A 24,397-nucleotide genomic window follows, 5' to 3' on the forward strand; every position below is an offset into this window, starting at 1 on the left:
CCTCCTGCACTCCGGAGCGTGGGGCCTCCTCAGCCCGCCATGGCCGCCCGAGACAAAGGCAGGGCCTGGTGTAGCTCGGTGTCCCCGTGAGGCACAGGTCATGTCCTTGGGCACCGCCGGGGCCCGTCCCTGCGGTCTGCAGGGCCCGGGGCGGGCTGGGGGCTCAGGATGAGGGCTGGAGGGAAGCCGGGCGGGAACGGCCGGCGCGGGCTCCCGGGCTGGCCCACCACCGTGTCCTCTCTCTTGCAGAGGAGCCCGCCTTCCGCTGTGACGAGTGTGACGAGCTCTTCCAGTCCAAGGTGGACCTGCGGCGCCACAAGAAGTACGCGTGCGGCTCGGTGGGCGCCGCGCTCTACGAGGGCCTGGCGGAGGAGCTCAAGCCCGAGGGCCTCGGCAGCGGGGGCGGCGGTGGCCAGTCCCACGAGTGCAAGGACTGCGAGCGCATGTTCCCAAACAAGTACAGGTGCCGCCTGCCGGGCCCCGCCCTCCCTCCTCCCTGCTGGCCCTTGGGCCCCAGCCCTGCCCGCTGTGACAGGCCAGGGCTGCAGGGACATGTGGAGACACCCCTGGGGTCATGTGCCTAACCCACTTGGCAGGTGCCCCCTGGCCCCCAGGAAGATCCGAGTCACCCCGTTGAGATGCCGCTGGCCCCCCGAGGTCCTGCATAGTCAGGGCCGCATTGTGGAAGCAGCTAGAACAGAGCAAAACACAGGCCAGACCCTGAGAGTGGCGGCTGTCAAGCCCCCGGCTACTTCTGGAATAAGGTCCCAGGCCGGGATGGGGCCTCACTCTCTGGACACGAGAGCAGCTCCTTCTCAGATAGTGGGCAGGGGCAGGAAAAGGTCACCCAGGGTTCCCCTGGTCCCCACAGGGTGACGGCAGGAAGGTCACAAACGGGAGCCGGTCCACCTGGCCCTCCCCACCCCGAGGCTAGGCAGGAGTATGGGCCTGGGGCCTGGGGGGCCTGGGCACCTGTGTGTCCCACCCCCAGGGAAGATGGGCTCCTGGGCCGTGCGGGGGCAAAGCCAGGACACACAGTCCCAGGGCCCTGGAGCCAGGGGAACCTTTCCCACTTGGGTCCCTCCTCCTGGGGCTGAGAATTCCCTGCAGGACAGCCCAGCAAAGTCAGAGCAGACCCCATCAGGCCCCTAACCGGCTGTGTGATTGCTGGGGACGTACCGCCGTCCCTCCACGGCCTCCCTGGGGACCGCAAACCCTCCACCCCGAACAGATGACTGAGAAAATAAGTGTTTGGGCAAATCCCGGCTGGGGGCTGCACAGTGAGCACTGCTCAAGAGGGTCCGTGTTTTCTTTACATAAACACATAAATCACAATTAACAACAGGGAAAAAGATACAATCTCCCGATGCTCGAGAGCAGGCGTTTCTGATCTGAATGGATGGCTGGGCCCGTAATTAACGGGCCGTGATACATTACTGCTTTGCTCATGAAGATTAACAGTCGTCCCCGGGACGGAGGAGAGGCAGGGTGTCCCCGGAGAGGCGGGGTCGGAGCTGCTGGCTCGGCCAAGTGGAGCGGCCCGCGCAGCTGTGCTCCACACCTTCCCACGTCCCGGTGGGGACACCCCCGTGACTCCCCTGCCGCCTTTGTGCCTGCCTGGCTCGGCTGGCCATGGGAGTCCCAGGGCCACCCCCGCGGTGGGGCTCGTGACAGTGTTGAGGCCTCAGGACCCCTTGTTTCTCGGGCCCAAGCTCAGCCCCAGCTCAGGAGCAACCTGCGGGCATCCGGGGCCAGGGCTGGGGTCCAGCACTGGCCCCTAGCCCGGGTGGTCTCGGCGGAGGGCTCTAGTTCCATCCAGGGGGTGCCCCTCTGAGGTCACCCAGACCATGGGAGGGGGAAGGGAAGGGCTCCTCGTCTGACATGGGGGGGCTTCTCTGCCCCTGGTACCCCTGGCCAGCCCAGAGAGATGCCAGCACACGCCCTGGTCCCCCAGTGGGGTGGCCGGGGCTTCGAGGGGCCGCTCAGAACAAGCGGCGTAGGGCTGCCCCGCCCCCGCCCCAGGCAGAAGGCCCCGAAGTGACCCCCGTCCTCCGTGCACAGCTTGGAGCAGCACATGATCGTCCACACCGAGGAGCGCGAGTACAAGTGTGACCAGTGTCCCAAGGCCTTCAACTGGAAGTCCAACCTCATCCGCCACCAGATGTCCCACGACAGCGGCAAGCGCTTCGAATGTGAAAACTGCGTGAAGGTAACGGGCACATTCGCACCTGCCGCTGCCATGTGCGCCCTGCCGGGGGCCTGGCCCCACCCAGACACAGCGGGGGCTGCAGACAGGCGCAGGAGCCCATCCTCCGGCAGCCCGTTAGGTGCCCCTGAGGCCACTCGGGTCCTTGCGTTCTCTGGGAGTGCAAGGGCGGCTCGGGGAAGGTCGTGCTGCACAGCTGGGAAGGGTCAGGGCCAAGAGCAGAGCCCGGGTCCTCTCCCCGGCAGGGGCTTGTCCTGCCCGTGCGGAAGGAGGGGGCGAGAGGGGTGAGCCCCGCTCCAGGCCTAGCCCTCGTGGGGCTATGCCTTTCTAGGCCTCGTGGCTACAGCCAGTCAGCCTAGAAGCGCTTTCTGCACCCTGTTGTGTACAGCCTTGTGGCCAGTCTTCTGAGGAACTGTGGGGGAGACCGAGGCAGGGGGAGGCTTGGTGGCTCACCTGAGACCTCAGCAGGTCACTTCCAGGGCAGACACCTGTCCCCTCCCGCCCGTGCAGAGGCCAGAGTGTCGGCTGAGACAGGCAGGGCCCGTGGCCAGAACCAGGCCACGGGGGTGTCCAGCCAGGGCCCGAGCCAACGGCACCTGCCCCTCCTCCGCAGGTGTTCACGGACCCCAGCAACCTGCAGCGGCACATCCGCTCGCAGCACGTGGGCGCGCGGGCCCACGCCTGCCCGGACTGCGGGAAGACCTTCGCCACGTCCTCCGGCCTGAAGCAGCACAAGCACATCCACAGCACGGTCAAGCCTTTCATATGTAAGTTGCCCCCAGCCCGGCCCCCGCCGGCCCCCATCCGGGGGGCCCTGTTTGTCCAGAAAGCTCCGCGCCAGGTTCTGACGCCTCTGCCACGTGCAGCCCGGCCCCGGCAGCTCTCCCAGGGCCACCCTCCCTGCTTTTCTCCCTGGCACCCTGAGAGCAGGGACCTGTCTCTCTCCCTCCCTTCCCGCCGGCCCCCCGCTGCTCCCTCCTCTGGCTTTTCCTTCCACTGGCCGGAGGACGGAGGGGGTGGCGGGAAGGACCATTCCAGCGGTCCAGGTCCTGCCGGAGGAGCTGGCAGACCTCCCTCCCCCAGGAACCCCGTTACCCCTGTTCACTCCCCACCCGGGCTGAGCCCCAGAGGGTGTCGTCTGTGCTGCCCCGTGGGTGACCGTCCAGCGGGTGCTTATGGAGTGTGGTGTCTCCTGGGGCCCTGGGTGTCCAGCGCTGTTCTAGGGGGCTGGGGCCAGCCCTAAAGAAACACACCCCTGTCCTGGTGGGGCTGCTCCCATGGAGAAGACAGGCAGCCGCCTGAACAAGGCGACAGGTTAGGGCTGGGGCAGGGGCTGCTCCTGCGTGTTCAGCCAGAGGCCTGAGACGGGGGCCCTGGGTGCCTGTGGAGGGGGCTCAGGGCGGAGCAGTGAGCACAGCGGCCTTGGGGTCAGGCTGTGTTTGGGGAGTGAATGTGGGGGTAGCAAGAGAGGGGTCAGAGGTCACCGGAGCCAGGTCCCAGGTCCTGCTGAGCCGGTGCAGGGACGTGGACCGGGGTCCTCAGGGGGTCCCCTCTGTGGATCCCTTGTCTGCCCTGAGTGATCACACGCATCACACAAAAATCCCACGAGCAGGGCCCTTTGTCCCCAGTGGACAGAGAAGGACACTGAGACTGAGAGACATTAAGTGACCAGGTGCCCAGGGCTGCACCAGAGAGCCCAGGTGTTGGCTCGGGGGGTCCAGCCCTGCCCTTGCTCCTCTCGGGCTCCCCTAGCATGGGGAGGACTGATCCTGGGAGTTTGGGGACTTGGGGTCCGGTGTCCCCCAGGGTGGAGGCCGCTGTGGCACTGACCACCTGCCCGGAGGGGAGACGCTGGCCGGCCAGCCAGGCTGCCGTCTGCTCCCGCTGCCCAGCCCACCTCTCGAGAGCTGACCAGGATCCCCACCTTGGCAGGTGCCCTGGCAGCCGAAGCTGAGGAGCCAGGGGGAGAAAGAGCTGCCGATTGGCCGCTCCGTGAATTTCCTTTTTACATTTATCAGCCACTCCTCAGAGCAGGCCCCACACAGACCACACCAGGGCGACCCCCGGCAGCGTACATTCCCCTGGGGGGGGCGCGTGGCTCTGCGGAATGTGCACCCCCCCAGCCTCCCACTGCGGGAGGGGCACGTGTTAGTGCAGGAAACGATGGATCGCAGTTTTGAAGCAAGCTTGGACAGAAGAAAATCAAACGTAGGTTAGACGTCACTGCCTTTCTGAGCTTGCAACAAGGTTTAAAGTCCCGTCGGGTCACACTAAAAACACGAGTTCCAGGAACCGCAGCACTCGGGCCCAGCCCCCGTTCCTGCAGCACCATGAGGACTCCGCTCAGAAGGGCAGCCCAGGGGGGGCCCGTGGTCCTCTCACCTCTCCTCTGAGCTCCAGGCCCCCTTCTGTGCCTCGGCTTTGGCTAAGGGGACAAAACAAATAGAAAATCCCGAATGTGGCCAGATTGGGGTTATGAACGTTCATTCGGTTAGAAAGGGATTAGAAATGAGAAATCCAGCCACGCACGCCCTCCGGGGACAGCATCCCTGGCGTGTGCGGGAGGGGCCGCATTCAGGCTGGGCAAGGAACCCTCGCAGACAGCGAGAGGAGTCCAGACCACCCGGCCCCTTCGAGGAGGAAGCGCTGGCTTGGAGGCAGCGCCCAGTGGTGCAGGCACCGACATGCACTGACTCTGTGTCCACCACTGGGGGACACATCCTGCATGGCAGAGGGACACTCCCAAGTCCCCACCTCACTGACCACACAGCCCCAGGACTGTCATTGTCAGTGGTGTGTCTCCCACCCAAAGCTCAGCGTGCACTGCGGGGAGGTGCACATGCATGTGTGTGTGCGCGCGTGTGTGTATGTGCGTGTGTAAGAGGAAGGGGAGTGAGGAGAGGGAGGGGAGAGAGAAAGCGTGTCTAGGTGGGAAGCAGGCAGTCTCCTCCTGGGCTCGTGTCCACAGAGGACCTTGCTGGAATAAGCGTGCATATGTGCATGTGCGTGTGGGAGTGTGGGCGTGTGGGTCGGTACACCATGAGTGCACAATTGTGTGAGTGTGAGTGCATTCACGCAGACAGCTACAAGGTAGAGCCTGCTGACCAGCGCTGGGCCAGGACCCTCGCACCCTGGCAGGGCCCAGGGGCTCCCTGCACCAGGCGCCGGGGCTGCCCAGGCCTCCCCTCTGTAGGAGCCGCCTCCCTTGCAGGCTCTGAGCCAGCCGCCGGCCACCCCCAGGGCCCAGGACCTGCCCCTCCAGCAACCCTGGTCTCCCAAGGCTCTCTGCAGCCCCAGGGTGTCTGCAGGCCCACCCACTGTAGGACCCTCATCACGTGAGCCATGGGTGGAAACCGAGGGTCCCTGAGCCCGGGCACAGCCACAGCCCCTCCCCAAGCTGCTCGGGGCATAGGCCCCTTGGCGGGTCTCCAGGGCAGGGTGGCAGCAACCGCCAACACAGGCCATGGGCAGAGCCAGGTATCACTCGTTGGGCCCCTTGGCCTGAGCGCCTCCCTGAGGGCCAGACAGGTGACCTGAGGGGTGACAGACCTCGCCTGTGGAGCAGCCCCTCCACCAGCGCCCCCAAAGCAGGCAGACGTGGTTAAAGGAGGCAAAGTTTTTCTCCCTTCAGCCTCAGAAACGCCCCACGATGCGGGGCGGGCGGGAAGGCAGAGCGGTTGATGTAACTAGATGTTGTGATTAAGGAGCACGGCAGTGTCGCGGACAGCCCTGCTACAACCGCACGCGCTCGGGCGCAAGGGTGTGTGGCGGGAAAACCCCGCCGAAATCATTGTCCCCACTGGGCCGTGTTAGGAAGCAGATTGTCCCGCAGAGAGAGACACGTGGGTGGGTGGGTGCGTGCGTGTTCCTCCCTTTTTTGTTAGAAAAACAGGAGGAGCAAGCAAGCTGGCGGCCGCTGACACTGCTCACTGGCCTCTGGGGAAGTGGCCGGGCCGCGCCGCTGTGCCTGGGGTCCTGGCTCGGCTCAGACGGCACCGCCCTCCCTGTCGAGAGGAGATGCTGGTGTCGGCAGCCGCGCTGGCCCTGCCTCCTCCCTCCAGCTTGAGGAGGTCCCCGGCAGCAGGGTCTTCACTCTTCTCAAACGTGGAGCCGTGGCTTTCCACGGGACCTCGCCGGGTACCGCCAGGAGCCGTGCTCCCAAATCCCGAACCCCCCAGCTCTGGCCTACTGAGCCCCCCAGGAGCTGTCTGTCCCCCCACGATGCCCTCCCCTCTCCTGGGATGCCCAGGGCCTGGGACAGAGAGGGGAGGAGGGGCCACTTCACGCTCCCGTGTGGCCAGCGCTCTCCTCTCACCCCTGCTGCGCTCTGAGCCTTCACTCAGCCCCTCCCCGGCCCAGTCACCCCTTCCCCGGTGACGTCGGAACATCTTGGCTCCCAAATTAGCACCACCCTACAGAAGGAGGGTGCAGGCGGCAGTGGCAACTCCCCGTTTCCCAACAGGGGAGGTTGAGGCACGGCGGGAACTGGCCACGCCAGCCCAGGCATCCCAGGGAAAGGCCTGGTCCCTGCTGGTTATTGGAGGCCCCAGGGTGGGGCTATGCACAGACACATATGTGTGTTTATGCATGCACACATGTGCACGCATGTACTCTCACACATGCCCTCGCCCAGAGTACACGTACACACATGCACTCGTATGCTCATGCACATGGACGCTCATGTACACAGACAAGCACACATACACATATGAACACACATGCACAGAATGCATACACATATACTTACATGCATGGACACTCATGTCCACACACATGCACACGCATGCATGCATGCAAAGAATGCATACACATGTACTTACATGCATGGACACTCATGTCCACACACACATGCACACGCATGCACGGCACAGATGCATACGCAGCGCACAGGCACACATGTATCCCTAGACGGCTCCTGGCGCGGGCGCAGGGCTTCCCTGTAATTTCATACGCCTTTGTCTTGCTTCCTGCTGACGTTTTAGGCGAGGTCTGCCACAAGTCCTACACGCAGTTCTCCAACCTGTGCCGGCACAAGCGCATGCACGCCGACTGCCGCACGCAGATCAAGTGCAAGGACTGCGGGCAGATGTTCAGCACCACCTCCTCGCTCAACAAGCACCGGCGCTTCTGCGAGGGCAAGAGCCAGTACGCGCCGGGCGGCATCTTCGCGCCGGGCCTGCCCCTGACCCCCGGCCCCGTGCTGGACAAGGCGAAGCCCTCCCCCAGCCTCAACCACTCCGGCCTGGGCTTCGGCGACTACTTCCCCTCCCGGCCGCACCCGGGCAGCCTGCCCTTCTCCACGGCGCCGCCCGCGTTCCCCGCACTCACGCCCGGCTTCCCGGGCATCTTCCCTCCGTCCTTGTACCCCCGGCCGCCTCTGCTACCTCCCACGCCGCTGCTCAAGAGCCCGCTGAACCACACCCAGGACGCCAAGCTCCCCAGCCCCCTGGGCACCCCCGCCCTGCCCCTCGTGTCCGCCGTGGGCGGCGGCGGCCAGGGCCCCACGGCCGGCGCGGGGCCGGGCACGGACTTCGAGGGCCGCCTGGAGGACCCGTGCGTGGGGAAGCTCAAGGCGCGGGGCAGCGACGTGTCGGACGGCAGCGACTTCGAGGATGTCAACACCACCACGGGCACCGACCTGGACACCACCACGGGCACGGGCTCGGACCTGGACAGTGACGTGGACAGCAACCCCGACAAGGCCAAGGGCGAGAGCAAGCCGGCCGAGGGCAAGCCCGAGTTCGGGGGCGGCGCGGCGCCCCCCGGCCCCCCGAGCAGCGTGGCCGAGGTGCCCGTCTTCTACTCCCAGCACTCCTTCTTCCTGCCCCCCGACGAGCAGCTGCTGACCTCGTCGGGCGCCGCGGGCGACTCCATCAAGGCCATCGCGTCCATCGCGGAGAAGTACTTCGGGCCGGGCTTCATGGGCATGCCGGAGAAGAAGCTGGGCTCGCTGCCCTACCACTCCGTGTTCCCCTTCCAGCTGCTGCCCAACTTCCCCCACGCCCTGTACCCCTTCACGGACCGCGCCCTGGCCCACAACCTGCTGGTCAAGGCTGAGCCACAGTCGCCCCGGGACGCCCTCAAGGTGGGCGGGCCCAGCGCCGAGTGCCCCTTCGATCTCACCACCAAGCCAAAGGAGGCCAGGCCCGTCCTGCCCGCGCCCAAGGGCGCCCCGGGCCCCGCGCCCAGCGAGGAGCAGCCGCTGGACCTGAGCATCGGCAGCCGGGCGCGCGCCAGCCAGAACGGGGGCGGGCGGGAGCCCCGGAAGAACCACGTCTACGGCGAGCGGAAGCTGGGGCCCGGCGAGGGGCTGCCCAAGGTGTGCCCGGCGCACGTGCCCCAGCAGCCCTCGCTGCACTACGCCAAGCCCTCCCCCTTCTTCATGGACCCCATCTACAGGTATTAACACGCCCCGCCCTCACCGCCGTCCCCGCGGCTCAGCCGCCTTGGAGCCGGGCGGGCTCCGCACGGTGGCGTCTGTCTGGAACGCCCTCCAGGCGTGTCCCTCTGCCTTTGCTGGCCTCGGGGAGGGGCCTCCACTCTTGGGGTCTCCCTGCATCCCTTGGGAGGGGCGCCTGGCTTGGCTGTGCCTGTAGTGGGCACCGGGCTGGGGCCACGTTTGTGGGGCCGGGACAGGTTCTCCCGGACACGTGTGGTTCCCATGCATAGACACCAACGTGGACATCCATGCACCTGCCAGCCTGGGCCTCTCTGAGCCCAGACAGCCCCCCCCCACTTCACCCCCTGGCATAAGGGAGACACCAGGCCGGTGGCGCTAAGCAGGGGGCTGGCTGGTGGGCGGGCTTGGCCATTGCATCTGATGCAGGCCCACAAGAGAGGGCACGTGCATGCACACACGTGAGCAGGCGTGCACTTGTGCACAGGGAGCATGCAGCAGCCCTTGAAGGCTGGCGTGCTCAGGGCCAGCCACAGTGAGGGGGACATGGGGACAGGCCACAGCTCCTAGAGAGGCCTGCAGGTGAGGTGGTCACACCTGGTCCATGGGTTCTCAGGAGATAAAGATGAGAGGCGTCAGGAAGGCCAGAGCTGCTCCCCGGGGGGCCAGGTCCAGTGGGGTGATCGAAGACCTACAGGCCCTGGAATGTGCCAGAAGGCATGCACGAGGGTCTGTGTGAGCCTCCCCCGGCCTTACCCTTCACTGCAAGGGGACCCCATGACCTCCCCTCCACTGCGTCCTCCCAGGGCTCGGTGCAGGGTGTTGGGCCTTTCCCTGGCAGCAGCAGGAGCCTACAATCAGGCTGGGAAGGCCCCACCCTGGCTCCTCGAGGAGCCCCCCAAAGGCTGGCATGTCCCCAGCTCCCATCCTGCTGTCGGGGCTGCCGGACCCCGACCCACCTTGGTGCACAGACAGCTCCGGGAGGCTCCCATGGAGGGAGCACCGGCCAAGCGTCCGAGCGCGGCTTCACTCCAAGCTGCCCCCGCGTCCACCACAGTGACAATGAAACCAAGGCATCCTGGCAAGACCTTGTGGGTCAGCTGGGGTCTGCTGCTGACCAGGGCACAGGCCGGTGGGGACGCCAGGGGACATGGCTCAGGGAAAGGCAGGAGGGTGCAAACCCACGTGGCTCAGTCCAACTCCCCTGGGCCAGAGAGGCACACATGAGAGCCCTCATCATGTTGAGCAAAACCCTTCTGCCCCCACCAGGTCCCCTCCTCTTGGCTGATGCTACTAACGGTAGCCTGTCCCCTAAAAATGTCAACTCCCACAGTCCAGCTCTCACTCCTGCAGAGCGAGAGACCCTCCAAGTGACCGTCCCCTACACCTCCCCAGAGCCGGATGTTGGTTCACTCTAACCCCTGGGAAGGAACCTTCCCCTCGGGTCACGCAGCCCCGTTCTTCTGCCTTCCCCATCCTGGACCAGGGTCAAGGTCTCCGTGGGGTGACCTGCAGCCTCGGGCCCTGGTTGGGGGGGGGGGGCTCCTGCCCCAGGTCTTCCCCCAGCACACGCACCTGGGGGGCTGTGTTTTCTTCCTGTGGCCCGTCCCCTCCTGCGGTCACCTCATCTGCCGTGCCCCTGTCCGGGTGCCCTGGAGGGTGGAACAGCACAGACCACAGAGTTGTAGGTGGGAGTGAGGTGAGACCAGAGCCCAGCAAGGCCCGAGCGAATATGCCGAAGCTGCTGGTCCGGGAGATGCCATTGCAGGAGGGGCCGTGTCTGGGGAGGTGACAGGTTTACCAAAGCCCCCTCCACGCCAGAGAAGACACAAATCTGCCCCCACGGGGGCCGGGCAGCCCTGCCGTACCCCGGTCAGGGAAGGGAGGTGTGGACGCCCCACCACAACCTGTTTTCCACAGGACATTGGTTTCATAATTAAGTCAACAGAGTTGTCACTGGCTTTTGAAGATGATTTCGGAATGATCATCTTCAGCAGCCATCAGGGTTTTAGGTGGAGCCCTGCCGGGTTGCCGTGGGGGGGGGTCTCTGGAGATGTCCCCAGGAAAACAACCTGCTGGCCACTCACAGTCATCTGCACACATGGGCACAGCCCCGTGCCAGGGGCCATGGGTGGGGAGGTCGGGATGTGAACGTTGAGCCTCCAGGGAGAGCCACGCCCTGTTGTGGGAGAGTCCAGGTGCCCCACAGCAGCCACCCACACAGGCTGACCGGCCAGCTGGTGGGGCCTGGTGTGCACAGTGTGGGGCGGTCAGAGAAAGTTCTAGGCTCCGGCATTAAGCACTCGTGATGTGCACAGGCGTCAGCAGCTGGGGCGGTTTGGGGCACTCGGCGGGTTGAAGGTGTGGGAGAGCTGAGGGGCAGGTGGTGGCCAGGAGGGTCTGTGCAAGGGAGTCGGTGGGCCAGGCCCTGGTGTCCCCAAGGCCGACAGGATCCAGGTGAGAGCTGGCAGGATGGCCCTGGCCAGGCCCCACTCTGTGGCCTCATGACGGACCGGGGCTCAGACGGGCACCCGGCAGGCGGGCGGCTTGGTGGGGTACGTAACCCTCTGTGTTGCTGTCCAGCAGGGTAGAAAAGCGGAAGGTGGCGGACCCCGTGGGAGTCCTGAAGGAGAAGTACCTGCGGCCGTCCCCGCTGCTGTTCCACCCCCAGGTAACACCCACGGCGGGCGGCTGGGGGCCCCCTGGGCCCCCCATGCACACTGCCCGAGGCAGCACAGGGGGCTCTGCAGTGGGGCGCCCCAAGTTCCCGTCCAGGCCACACCACTCGCCAAGGCAGAGGGGGTTCTCTCCCCGTGGCCCAGGGCCACTGTGGGCTGGAGAATGGTGGCCCCGACCCATGGCTCGTGGCTCCAGGAGCAGGAGGAGGGCCAGGGGAGCAGCGGGCAGAGCTGGGGCAGGGAGAGTCCAGGAATTCTGAGCGTGAGGGCAGCAGCCCTGGTGGCACCACAGGGAGGCTGGTGTTTCTGGGGGCGCAAGACCTGAGTGGGTTCATTAACAAATGAAAAGACCAGAAGAGAGGTGGGGCCTTAGTGTGCTGGGACTCGGAGCAGGCAGTGGCAGGAGGGGACTTAGAGGGAGGTCAGGATGTCCGCAGGGAAGGCAGTGGGGTTCAGGGGAGAGCCCCAAAGTCTAGATAGACGGGCACAGACCCCAGTGAGCCTGGGATGCTCCTACTGGCTCCTCGGGGAGGGTCACGGGGGGGAGGGGCCACGTGGGGAGGACATTGAGGCCAGGGCAGCCTGGGCATTCCCATCCCCCATGCTCACCCACCCTCACTGCTGGGGGCTGCACCCCCCCCACGCCTGGAACCCTAGGCTGCTCCTGGCCTCCCCCGCCCCACCTGGAGGGTTGGGCTGCACTGGGACCGGCCCCCCCAGACCCAGACGGGCATTGTTCCCTCTGGCTTTTCCCACCTGGGACAACCCCCTCTAGCTTGTGAAACCTGCGCCAGGGCTGAGTTCACAGCTAAACTTAGCGCCTCCCATTGTTTCGCTGGGGCCGTGGCGCTGGGCTAACAACTTCCCGTGATTCTCCTCGGGAGGGGCTGGAAAGAGCCGCCGGCCAGCCAGGCGCATCCTGTGTTTGTGTGTGTGCGGGGGCTCGGCGGGGACATCTGATCGGGTGGAGCAGGCTGGGTGGCGCAGGCCCACCCAGGCCTGAGGACGGGAGGCCCGGCAGGGGGACGGGTGCCCACTCTGCCTCCCGCCCCCCACGCCCCGCTGCCCGCCCCGTGGGCCCAGAGGCAGGAGGGGGCCTGGGAGAGGCCGTCAGTAAGTCACCAAATTAAATGGCCCGAGGTTGGGAGAAAGCACCGGATAGTTGACGGCGTCTCCAGAGCACTAAGGTCTCTGTCTTAGCTGGTGCCAGGCCGGTGCCCGGCAGCACCACCACCAGACCCTTCTGAGTCCCGACGTGCGGGTGTGCAGCCCCTGGGTGCAGGGCAAGGTGGTCCTGCCCTGGACAGCTCTGGGGGTCCTGCGGAGCCTCGGGGTGGAGGGGAGTGTTCCAGGGCTGCAGCCGAGACCCACGGGCAGGTGGGCAGCAGCCTGTGTGCCCAGGGTCTCGTCACCACCCTCGAGACCTGCCGTCCAGCCTGTGGAGGGGTCGGTGTGGGGCTGGTTGGATGGCCCAGGGGCAAGGCAGTTTCCATCTGTCGGTCATCGGGGACAGGCTGGAAGCACCGTGCCTCTCCATGTGCCTGCCCCATAGCAGTGTGGCCTGGGCAGAGCTGGCGAGGGGTCAGTGGAGGCCACAGCCACCATGGACAGATGGACAGATGCTATTTCCCACTCATGAGCTCCCCTTGGGTGTTTTTATTATAACCGGACGGTTGTTCCCCTCATAGCAAAATGTCTCCACCGCTGTAGCGTGTGGCCTGCAGGCAACATTTGTAAAAAGGCTGCTGTGGTCTGGCCACAGCCCTGGGGACACTGGTCCACTGTTGACGGGCTTAGTGACAAGAGCTGAGGCTCAGATTTTTTGTCCCTTTTGTTAACCCTCTGGGCATAGTGAGAGCTCTTCCTTCCCCCTGCCCAGCCCCCCACAGGCCAGGCACACAGCAGGAGCTCACAAGGTGGCCCATTGCCCTCTGGGAGCTGTCCCCGCTTGTCAAGGGGAGCGGGGGCTGGGAGAGGCACTGCTGACACCTGAGTGGCTCGCCAGCCCCTCCCCCTCCTGTCACCAAGACGGAGGCACAGTCTGGGACTCTAATCGGAACTCCACCCATAGAAGGGAGGAAATGCCCAATCTGTGCTCCCCTCTCCTCCTCAAGCAAGCCCTTGGCATCTCCAGGGAGCAAAGAAGCAGCTCCTTCTGCCCATGTCAACTTGCCCTGGGTCTTGTGACCGTGGGCATTACCATTTTGGGTATTTTGTTCATGAGATCTGGCCATGCAGAGGCTGCCGAATTCCTCCGTAGCACTTTGCCTGCAATTCTGGCGAGTACCACCTGGCGGCAGCACCTCCTCAAGCCCACCGTGTGTGTTTTCAGCTGAGATTCGGGTTGCTCTTTATGTTTCAAGACTAAAAAACAAAACAGAACAAAAAAAAAATGAAAAGTGATTCTGAGTTTAAGGCAAACTGGCCAAGCAGGAGTGCTGGCCAGAGGTCAAGCCAGCTGGGCGTTGCTGGCCTGGGCCAAAATAAGGGCTGGATGGTCACCAACATCCACTGTCTACCGCGCTCTGGTCCCACCCAAGCCAGGCAGAGGCCGGTTGTGGAGGTCAGTTCCAGCTCCCGGGCCAGACGCTAGACGGCAACAGGGACGCCCTGGAGCAGGGCTGGGCACAGAAGGGGAAAGCATCCAGCCCAGTGTCCAAGAAGACACCAGGAACCCCTGGCTCCGGTGACCGGAGTTCTCGCCACGCTCGGTCTGAGGCTCCTGGGTGCCCGTGAGGGTGGAGGACGGGACAGCTCGGCCAGGTCATGACCTCTCCCCCTCTTGTGCCAACAGATGTCGGCCATCGAAACCATGACGGAGAAGCTGGAGAGCTTCACGGCCATGAAGGCCGACGCCGGCAGCTCCCTGCAGCCCCTCCCCCACCACCCCTTCAACTTCCGGTCCCCGCCCCCGACGCTCTCGGACCCCATCCTCAGGAAGGGCAAGGAGCGGTACACCTGCAGGTGCGGCCCAGGTGCCGGCAGGGCGGCCCGGCGGGGGCTCCGGTGCCACGTGGTGGCCGTGAGCTCGTGCTTCCGGGAAGGTTCAGGGCCGAGGCCGCAGCGAAGCACAGCTGCTCGAGGCCACCATCCCCAGATAAGTGGGGGGCCTCCCCCAACCCTCCAAGCTGCGCTCACCTGAGCTCCAGGCAGTGCCACCTCGCCAGGCCCGTCTGAATTCGGAAGGACCGAGGCCGAGGCGCGCTGGTCGGTGTTTCACCTCGGCCCAGGAGGGGACGGGATGTCCAGCGTGGCAGCTTTTGCCGACTTCCCGGGCGCTGGGAGGACACTCCGGCCGCCCCACCAGCTGGCACGGCCCGTCCAGCCAGTCTGGGCCGGCTCTGTCCACTGCTGGGCGGAGGACTGAGCTGCTGCGGGGGCAGGGGCTGGCCCATCCCGGCTTCTCTGGAAACTGAGGCTGGGCTCCGGGGCTGAGGAAGAGATGGGGAACCCGGGTGTGGGGCAGGGCCACCTGCGCACCAGGCGTGAGACGCCGAATGGAGACTCACGCAGGGACGGCAGCGTGAGTCTCTCTAACAGCCCCTCCTCTCCCCTTCCTCTGCTGCAGGTACTGTGGGAAGATCTTCCCCAGATCAGCAAACCTCACGAGACACCTGAGAACACACACCGGGGAGCAGCCGTACAGGTAGGAGCCGCGGTGCAGGTGGGGGGCCAGGGCCACCTGCCCTGTGCTCTGTGGCCTCCCCAGGGCCCCGCTGGAGTCCAGGGCCACCACAAGGGCAGCGGGCAGGGCCAGGGTGACGGTGCTGAGACCTAGGGGCTGGTCAGTCTCTGGACTCATCCTCCTGGGATGTGGTAAGGACGAGGCAGCAGGTGCACAGGAACCTTCTGGAAGGCTCTGGCCATACTCACAAAGGAGGGTGCCAGGGAGCAGTTCTCCACCTGCCCTGGGCTGTGTGTGGGTGCAGGGCCCAGAGTTAGAGGTTGACCCAAAGCCAGGACCCTGGGGAGGGTCTGTGTGGAGGGGAACCTCAGCTTCCCCCTACTCAGCCCAACTCCGAGCATCTCACGGCGCCCACAGGTAGTGGGCCAGGGAGCGGGCAGAGGGCAGGGAGGGAGCTCCGGGCAAACGCGGAGCCCGGGTGCCCCACGGCAGCCCTGGAAGGGAAGCCACGGGTCTCCTCCCAAGATCCCGCCTCCGCCCCGGAGCTGCCCCAGAGAAGCAGCCGCCCAACACGAGGGACGTGGTGTCATTGAGCCTGGGCTCCCAAGAGCCCCCCAGCAAGGCGTGTCATCCCCAGTCAGAGATGAGGGCCCGAGGCTCAGAGACGCCACGGCCAGCCCGGCTCACTCACTGCCGTGGCCCCAGGAGAGCCCCGTTCTCCTTGTCTCCGGCCGCAGAAGGGCAGAGCCGGGGCCCCGACTGCCCGGGCCCTTTGTAGGGGGTGGAGGGCCTGGGAGTTGGCATTCTGAGCAAGAGCTGCAGGCGGTTGTAACTGTGAGGACAACGGGGCGATGCTGAGACGAGTCCAGCAACACACGCCGGCTGTGTCTGGCTCACAGACACCACTGGAAGCAGAGTCCAGCGTTGCTTTAAGTGGATGGCGTGTGATTTCTGTGCTCTGGCCACACAGGGCTTGGGGTGGCCGGGAAGTGACCACACGCCAACACTGGCCCCGGGGGCTCAGTGTGTGTGTCTATCCTGGGGAGGGGGGGCCACACGGGCACCTGCATGCGTCGGGGTCCCCGGCCCCACTCTGAGACAGAGCAGGCGTGTCTGACCTGGGGCGGGGCCGTCGTGCAGGTGAGTGACAGCTCCGCCACTTAGCCGCTGTCAGCTAGCGTCCCTAGCGCCCCCCGGGGCACGGCCGGCCGCCCACGTCCACTCTCCGGAACGTGGTAACTTAGGACGTAACAAAGGCTAGCGGCAGAAAGATTTATTTGGTCCGGTCCCCTCCCAGAAACGAGCCGTGTGTTTTGTCTGTAATGAGAGCCGACTTCTGGACAGTGTTGCGTGCTAAGAGCCCCCAGAGGGCCGGGCTGTGTTTATAGAGGAATTTAATTATCATTGATTTCTTTTGCTCTCTCCAATCTGTGAGCTTCGACTTTGGTAACAGTAATTGCTTTGCAAGTTTGTGTTGCAAATCCTGACTTTATCTGGCCCGAGGCGGGCCTGTGCCGGGCTTTGGCGTGGGTAGCTCGCCTTTCGACACCGCCGGTTTCTGGGCTCGCTTTGATAGTCGGAAGGATTTTAAGTTGGGAGAGGAAAACGCACATCTGTCCCCAGAAGCCGCCCCCACCCAGCCGGTGCCGCCACCGCCCCCCACCACCCCTTGCCTGCAGGGTGTGAGCCCTGCCTCCTCGGTGCCAGCACCCGTGTCCCCTCGCCCTGGGGAAGCCGGGCCAACGTGGCCTCACAAGCGAGCGGGAGGAAGTGGGGCCGCCTTGGTTGCCGGCGGTGACGGGCAGTCACCCTAGAAGACACCGGAGCTCTCTGCCTTTCAAGGCCTTGCCTCAGATGATCCAAAATCATTCAGAACGTGCAGCAGAGCCCCGAGGTGGGGGGGAGAAAGACCCTTTGGTGTGGCGAGGACGGTCCCTGGGGGAAGGCAAACCTCCCACCCGCCAGGCCCGGCCCGGGAGCTGTCTGGGGCGCTTGGCCTCTCCCGGCCTCGAGGTCTCCCGTGGGGTGGGAAGAGGAGGTGCAGTGAAGAATGCCGCTCTTAATTCCTAAGAAAGGGAGCGTGTGGCTCTGTGGGATTCGGGTTGCAGAGACGTAGAAATTGAACAGGGAGTGAGGGGCCGCTTCCCAGCGTCCGTCCTGGCAGCGCAGCCGGGGGGCTCCTGCGGGGACCTGTGGTCCCGAGCCTCACGCCCCCGTCTGCAGCTGTCCCCGAATTCCTGCCAGGCTCCCGTCCTGCCTTCCGAGTGAAGGGAGGCAGCCATGTATCCAGGGGGCCACCGGCCTGTGCACTTTTTTTTTTTTTTAGGGCTGGATTTCAAAGCATGTTCTTTTCCTTCCCCTGCTTTTGCAGTTACCCCCCACGGTGGCTGGGGGTGGCCCCTGGATCCCAAAGAGGACGCTGCTGCCCGGGCCTGGTTCTCAGGCACCCGGGAGGGCTCTGGGGCCCAGGGCTGGCCGTGCCACCTCCCCCGCCCCGAGCCGCAGTCCGCACTGTGGCTGGCGTCCCGAGGAGCACGGTGACGGGTCGCAGTGAGGTCCTCTCAGGCCTCCACAGCCGGCTGCTCCGTGTCCTCCCGCCCCGCCCGGAGCTCGGTGGCGTGTTGTTTTATGCGTCGCAGCCATAAATTTCACCTGCCACTTGTCAGCTTCTTCACAGCGCGATCCCAGCTGCTCACAGAGCTCGCTCCCTGGAAGCCCAGGGCTCGCTGCTCCCCGACGTTTCCGTCCCACTCCCCTGCCCGGGCCGTTTGTTTAGGTCAGAAGCGGGAGAGGCCACACTGGGGACCCTGTGACCAAATTGAAGGCACAGCCCTCTCTCGCCCCCCGATCTGGGGTCACGCGGGGGCCATTAGGTGGAGTTAGGCCGAGGGTCCCCGCGTGCCCAGGGAAACCAGGAGCTGAACTCGTGTGTGTGCGCACAGAGAAAGACAGACAGACAGACAGACAGCCTGTGGGGCCTGCTGGCGGGCACCCGCCCCACTCCCCACAGGAGCCTCTCGTTGGGCAGGGCTGGACCCCCGGCCCTGCAGCCTGGCCTCGCCTCTGGTCTGGAGCTGCAAACTGACCTCTGTCCTTCCCGAGTGACCTCCCTAACGACAGGACGGCTGGGATCCTGGCACCATAGGGCTGCTGTGAGCTGAAGGGTGTGTTAGGATGAGGGCAGCGAGACCAGGCACTTTGAGATGTGAAATGCCTCGTCTCTGAACTGTCGGGTGGGGACACCGAAGCGTCCCCCCACCCGGGAGCTGGGAGGGCTCGAGCCTAGGCCTGAACCCCTCTGTCACCGTGCGAGCCCAGAGAGACGGGACAGCTGGCGCCTCCCGGCGTGGCTGTGTGGGAGGCGGGTCCCAGTCGGGCTGCTGGACGTCCAGCTACGGGAGGAACCCGACGCTCCCCGGGTCACCTGGGGCAGCCCAGCGGAGCAGGGACCCCACTGTGAGGCCTGGACCAGGCCCCTGGGGCCGGGGTGCAGAGGAGGCTGAGTGTCATTTCAGAGGAGCCTGGGACCACGTTGCTCTTTGCTGGCTGCTGTGGAGGGGCCGGGTGGGCCTGGCCTCAGGTGGAGGTTCGGGAACCGAATGAATAAAGCCCCCAGAAGAGATCCGCGGTGGTTCTCGAGGGGCGGAAGTGAGATTTGGGGCAGCTATGGGCCAGCCTGGGGGAAGGCCCTTGGCAAGAGGGGGCCCTTCCAGCAGGGCTGCCCCCCGTTCTCTGGGGGACCCCTCATTAAACTTCCTAGGTTTTATCAGGTGGCTTGGGAGGTAGGTGGAGGGACTCCCAGGCCCTGAAACTCTAAGGACAGTGTTTCACGTAGCTCCCCCCACTTCCTGGGAGTGCCCAGCTGCTGGGCCAGGGTAGCACCCCAAGGGCATGGGGGCCAACGTGTCCTGCCCAGGGAGGCCCCTGAGGGTGCGCTGACCGGACGGTTTGCCTCTGGGATGGCAAACGCAGGGCCACCCCTCCCGGGTCTGGGTGGCCAGGGCTCCCGGCTGTCCTCCGGCTTGTCCCTGTGCATGTGAGCTGCCCTGGAGCAGGCCCCCAGCACCAGCGCAGGGTGGAGGCTCGGGAATCCTGGGCCCTGCTGCAGGAACGCAAGGCCACTGTGCCCCCTCTGGGTGAACGACCCCCACCCGTGTGCCCCCTAAGCCTCCCTGCGCTGGCCGTGCCTGCCAAAAGGCTTAGCCCCCCACCACCACCCCCAAGCTTCCGGGGCACTGGACTTCCCGTGTGTTGTGCTGTGGACCTGGCACAGCTTGTTTCGTTTCCAAAGTGTGAAAATGCACGATCACACCAACAAAATTCCCAAGTGCTTACGTGCCCCTGAGACCCGGATGAGCACCCCGAGGAGTTCTGGTGACCAGGTGCTCACACAGGCATGAGCATGTACGTGTGTACCTGTGTGCACACACACTCTCGCACACACATGCTCTGCACGCGTGTGTCAGGGCTCCCTGTGCCGTCACCCAGCTGGGTGCACGCCCCTCGGGAGGGGCCCTCAGTAACCCCCCGGCTGCGTGTGGACCCCCACGATGGGGACCCCGTTCCTCCTACCGGCAGCAGGCGGCGTCCGCAGAGTCCAGAAGGCTCCTCCTTAGCTCACCCTCCCCGGCCCAGCTCTGCCTTTGTCTCGGCCCGTCTTGCCGCTCAGGTCCCGGCTCTCAGCCCCCCGGGGACGCCCCCTTCCCCTGTGTCGCGGCCACCGCATGCGGCTGTGAAGGCCATGCCCGGCACACAGGCCCCACACCTGCAGCCAGTCGCGCGGCAGACACCCTCGTTGTTGCTATGACAGTTCTCTGGCTATAAGCTGCCTGGCTCTCATACACTCGGATGTTGTGATAATATTCGGCCGGGGGGGGGGCACCCCTTTTGATTTTCCCAAGCAGCCCTGGCCACCCCTGCAGAGGGGGGACAAAGAACAACAGAGCGATGGAGCTGGCGGTGCCCAGAGGGGTCCCTGTGGCCATCGCATCTGAGCAGGTGGCTGGGCTGCCGACCCCACCCACCTCCGGGCAGTTAAGAGCCTTGGGCAGCCCCCAGCCCCCAGTGGGTGGGTTGGTGAGCTGATCCCTGAGTGAGACAGGCCTGCCCGCAGGCCCAGCCACCCGGGGGGGGGGGGCGAGAAGGGAAGGGTTCGGGGAGCACCAGCCCAGCCCCTGCCCGGGCGTCCTTCCGTGGTGCAAGGACGCCCTCTTGAGGCTGCCTGGGGCATGTCACCCTCAGGCTGGGGGATGCGAACAGCAGAGGCCAGAGACCCAGGGCACAGGGCACACTCAGGCAGACCTGCCACCCACATGGTGACAGGGAGGCTGAGCGTCTGCCTCCTTAAACCAGGCTGTTTCCAGGGACGCCTACTGGCTCTAAAGCCGCGAAGCCCGCAGCCCCGGGCGCACACAGGGGGCGCGGTTGAGGGTGGGGGCAGAGGCGTGGGCCCCCTTCCCACCGCCCCTGCGCTCCCGCGTGTGCCTGCAGGTGCAAGTACTGCGACCGCTCCTTCAGCATCTCCTCCAACCTCCAGCGGCACGTCCGCAACATCCACAACAAGGAGAAGCCCTTCAAGTGCCACCTGTGCAACCGCTGCTTCGGGCAGCAGACCAACCTGGACAGACACCTCAAGAAGCACGAGCACGAGACCGTGCCAGGTGGGCGCCGGCGGCAGGGGTGCGGGCAGGCGGGACCCCGTCCCCAGGCCCTGCAGAGGAGGCGTGCATGGGGGGAAGGGGGGAGCCTGCAGGCAGGCCACGTGCCAGCTCTCAGGAAAGCCGGCAGGCACCCCTCAAACCTGTTTGTTAAAGAAAACACTAGAGCACCCCGAATCCACGCTGGCAGCCGGGGTAGCTGGCCCGAGGATGGGGGGGGTCCCCTGAGGGCTGCGCCCTGACGCTCCGCCCCGTCCGCAGTGAGCCAGCACACCGGGGTCCTCACCAACCACCTGGGCACCGGCGCCTCCTCCCCCACCTCCGAGTCCGACAACCACGCACTTTTAGACGAGAAGGAAGACTCCTATTTCTCCGAAATCAGGAACTTTATTGCCAATAGCGAGATGAACCAAGTGTCATCGCGAACGGACAAACGGTAAGAAGACGGTCCCTGCCCGGGGAGGTTGCACCCGGCATCCCTGTGGGCCACCCTCGGAGTGCGCACCTCCACCCCACACCAGCCCCCAGCGCACCCGGATGGGGACCAGCAAGGGCCCAGCGGCGGAGGGTGAGCCCCCAGGCTCTGGGCAGCTGGGGAGGGGACAGGGCGATGACAGTCAGCACCCGGAGCTGCAGCACAGCGCCCAGCCCCAGGCTGCGTGGCAGCCGCTGCCTGCCTGTTAACAGCTGCGTGTACAACACGCCGGCCAAGCGCGCGCCCTGCGGCAGGCAGAGCTGCGCCTCTGAAGCCCAAGGACACTTCTGTTTAACTGGGGGAACTAATGGTTTCCACCCAAGGATGCTCCACTTTGAAACATACATGTACACACATACACATACGTACACACATCTATACACATACATGTGTGCATAGATGCATGCGCTTGCACACACATGCACATGCAAACCCATACACAGGTGCACATATATGTGGGGGCATACATGTGCAGATGTGTGTGTGCACATGTACACATACATTTGCGTGTGTCCATGTACACACCTACACATGCACATACACAGAGCAGCTGGAAAATAGCATAATTCAGAGGAGGAGTGTGGGCAGGTGCTCTGTGCAACCTCGGGTCCCAGGGCTCAGCGTGTGTCTGGGCCCCTTTCTCGGGGAGAACATTTCAAATCCCCGGGATGAAGTCCTTGGTGAAAGCTAACACAGACCAGCCGGCAGAGAACCAGAGACACTCTGAACCCTAAGAGGCCTCAGGATGCAATACCCTAGTTCTGTAGAGGGGAAACCGAGGCCCACAGGACTGGGTGCCCGGCTCCAGTCCCATGGCTGGGCCCTTACCGCAGTGGCCTCGGTGGCTGCGGCTCTGCGGGCACAGGGCCTGGCTCCCTCCCCACCCGCCTCCAGGGCAGAGCTGCATCTTCCCTGCCAAGGTTCCCCTCAGGGGAGGGACGGGCACCTGTCCACGCAGTGAGCGGGCAGGCCCTGGGGCTCTGTGTCCGGCTGCGTCATGTCTGAACTCCATGCCGCTGGGAAGGTGACCTCACCTGTAGGGCCCTCTGCAGAGACGGGGAGACACGACTAGCTGTGGGCTGCAAACGCTGTCGACGGTGTCCTCCCTGGGGTGGACCCAGGACCGGGTGTGCTGCCGCGGTCCTGAGGACAGCAAGGCCTCCACTTCCCGAGCCGGGGTGGCAGGTGCGCCACGCTCCTCGAGCCCCGCCAGACAGAGAGGCCATCGCCAGGAGGAGGAGGCCGGCCGGGCCTCCCGGCATGTGGGACAAAGAGGGGACAGGCACCATCCTCACCCTCGTCTGTGCCGTGGGGCATTTCGGCCAGGGCTGTCCCCCCGGGCAGGGGGAGGCTGCTCCGGGCCCCCCAGGACGCCGTGGCAGAGCTGGGTCTCAACCCGGCCCTCACTCAGACAGCCAGTCTGCTGCGGGCGGCGCCTCGGCCCGGCCGGCCTCTTCCTGAGAGCCGGGGGGACACGGGGGCTCATCGTCAGCCGAAGCGAGGCCACGGGCGAGGTGGACGCTAATCGGCCAGCCCTCGTGGACGCGGGCAGCCCCTCCCGGGCCGGCGCTGCCGTGGCCTGTCCCCGTCCACAGCCACCTCCCTCCTGGGGCCCTTCGGTGGGGACGCGGGCCCGCCAGGCGTCCTGGTCCTGCAGCCCCACGGCCCCGTGTTGAGCCGCGTCCCCTCGAACTTCGCCGCCCAAGTCCTGACCCCAGGACCCCAGAAGGTGACGCTTCAGAGACGGGGCCTTTAAAGAGGCGGCTATATGGCCACGAGGCCATCCTGGGGCAGAGCAGGCCTCGCCCCAGAGGACCGGGGTCCTCACGGAAGGGGACACGGGAGACAGACGTGCTCAGGACGGCGCCACACGGAGACGCAGGCAGAGGCTGAGGTGATGTGGCCACAGCCGGGGTGGCCGAGACGGCCCGAGGCACCGGAGCCGGGGACAGGCCTCGGAGGGGCCGGCCCTGCCCAGGCCTCGACCTCCGGCCTCCAGGGCTGCAAGAGGAGGAGTCCCTGTAGCTTTAGGCCACCGGTCTGCGGTGCAGCCCCAGCCAGGGCCACCGTCCCCGCCAGACGCCAGCCGTCAGTGAGCAGGTGTCCTGTGTGGGGGAGGGGCAGCAGCAATGAAGGTCTCTTTGCCCTGAGTCCCCCCTCCCAAATAGTGGCGTCATCTACAAACACGCCCAGGCCACCGGGTGTGGCTCAGCGACACACGGCGTGTGGTGACCTGACCCGAGAGCCCCATAGGGGCTCCCCCGCGCACACGGTCCCATCCTCGGGTGGACTGCGAGGGACTCTCACGTCACCGAGAGGCCAAGCCCCTGCCCAGGGTCACCCCACCAAGAGCCCGGGCCAGAGGCAGGCCCCGGGTCCCAACACAGGGGCCAGCAACAGGGGAAACAACCCTGAGCCCGAAAGCTGTTGAGGTCCTGCCCGCCCCGGGAGGCAGGTCAGGCGTCCGCGTCTCCTACTCTCACCTGGAAAGACAGGAAGCGGAGACATGCGTCCGCAGACCCAGGGGCTCGGGGTCCCCCGCAGCCCAGTCCTGTGCACGTGCGGGAGTGCGGCCACGGCTACGCGATTGCCCACAGAGGCCGTCCTCGTCTGCTCTTGGTACCAAGAACAGCACCCTATGCCTCCCGAGAGCGTGGCGCCTCCCAGGTGGCCGTGGACAGTCCCCTGGGCTGAGCAAAGACGAGGAGGAGGGGGCTCCAGCCCTGAATGTGGGACTCTGAGTGAAGTGTCACACGCCCTGCTCTCACCCCTCTGCTGTGTGCGGACCCCTGCCCAGGGGCCCAGGGCCCCCACCGGGCTCAGCTCGTGGTCATGGACGTGAGGGTGGACCAAACTCCAGGGGCATTTGCTGGAAGAAGTGAGAGCCCCACTCTTGCTGGTGTGTGGTTTTCCTTTTTTCCTTCAACAAAGAGCAACCGGAGTGGAGTCCTGAGGCTGCAATGACCCGGGGGGAAGGGAGTGGGGCCCGAGCTGGGCTGCAGGGGCGTCCACACAACTCTGAAGCACACTCATCCTGCTGGCTGCAGACTGTGGACGACAGGCAGCCTTGAGCCCAGCCTCACGCTCCAGACCCAGAAACCCCTAGTGTCCCCGGGGCTGATGCCCCGTGTCCTAGAGTTGTCTGGGCTGGCTGGAGAACTGAGCATGCACCTGAGGGCCCCCTCGTGCAGTGCCCAACCCCAGCACCAGTGCAGGGCCACCTGCCCCGAGGTCCCACCCCCTGCTGCTTCCCCGACACCCACACTTGCATGAACCCCAGATGGCCCTGGCGTCCACTCTGGCATGACAGAGCCGCTGCCGTGTGGCCCTGCCCCTGCCACCCTCCGTACAGGCGCTCG

The 24,397-nt window shown here is 65.5% G+C and overlaps 1 protein-coding gene across 1 annotated transcript in view; it reads left to right on the plus strand.

The window, feature by feature from the left end:
- The window catches only part of PRDM16 (PR/SET domain 16), a 53,419-nt gene that overhangs the window by 22,463 nt on the left and 6,559 nt on the right, over positions 1-24,397 (plus strand). Inside the window, exons 11-19 of the mRNA XM_075993354.1 lie at positions 250-463; positions 2,062-2,209; positions 2,820-2,973; positions 7,189-8,605; positions 11,187-11,274; positions 14,076-14,245; positions 14,850-14,927; positions 20,397-20,566; positions 20,825-20,999. Of these exons, the coding sequence (XP_075849469.1) occupies positions 250-463; positions 2,062-2,209; positions 2,820-2,973; positions 7,189-8,605; positions 11,187-11,274; positions 14,076-14,245; positions 14,850-14,927; positions 20,397-20,566; positions 20,825-20,999 (2,614 nt within the window). The remainder of the gene's footprint in view (positions 1-249; positions 464-2,061; positions 2,210-2,819; positions 2,974-7,188; positions 8,606-11,186; positions 11,275-14,075; positions 14,246-14,849; positions 14,928-20,396; positions 20,567-20,824; positions 21,000-24,397) is intronic.

This window comes from Microcebus murinus, chromosome 2, assembly GCF_040939455.1.
Source record: "Microcebus murinus isolate Inina chromosome 2, M.murinus_Inina_mat1.0, whole genome shotgun sequence".
Lineage (NCBI taxonomy): Eukaryota > Metazoa > Chordata > Mammalia > Primates > Cheirogaleidae > Microcebus > Microcebus murinus.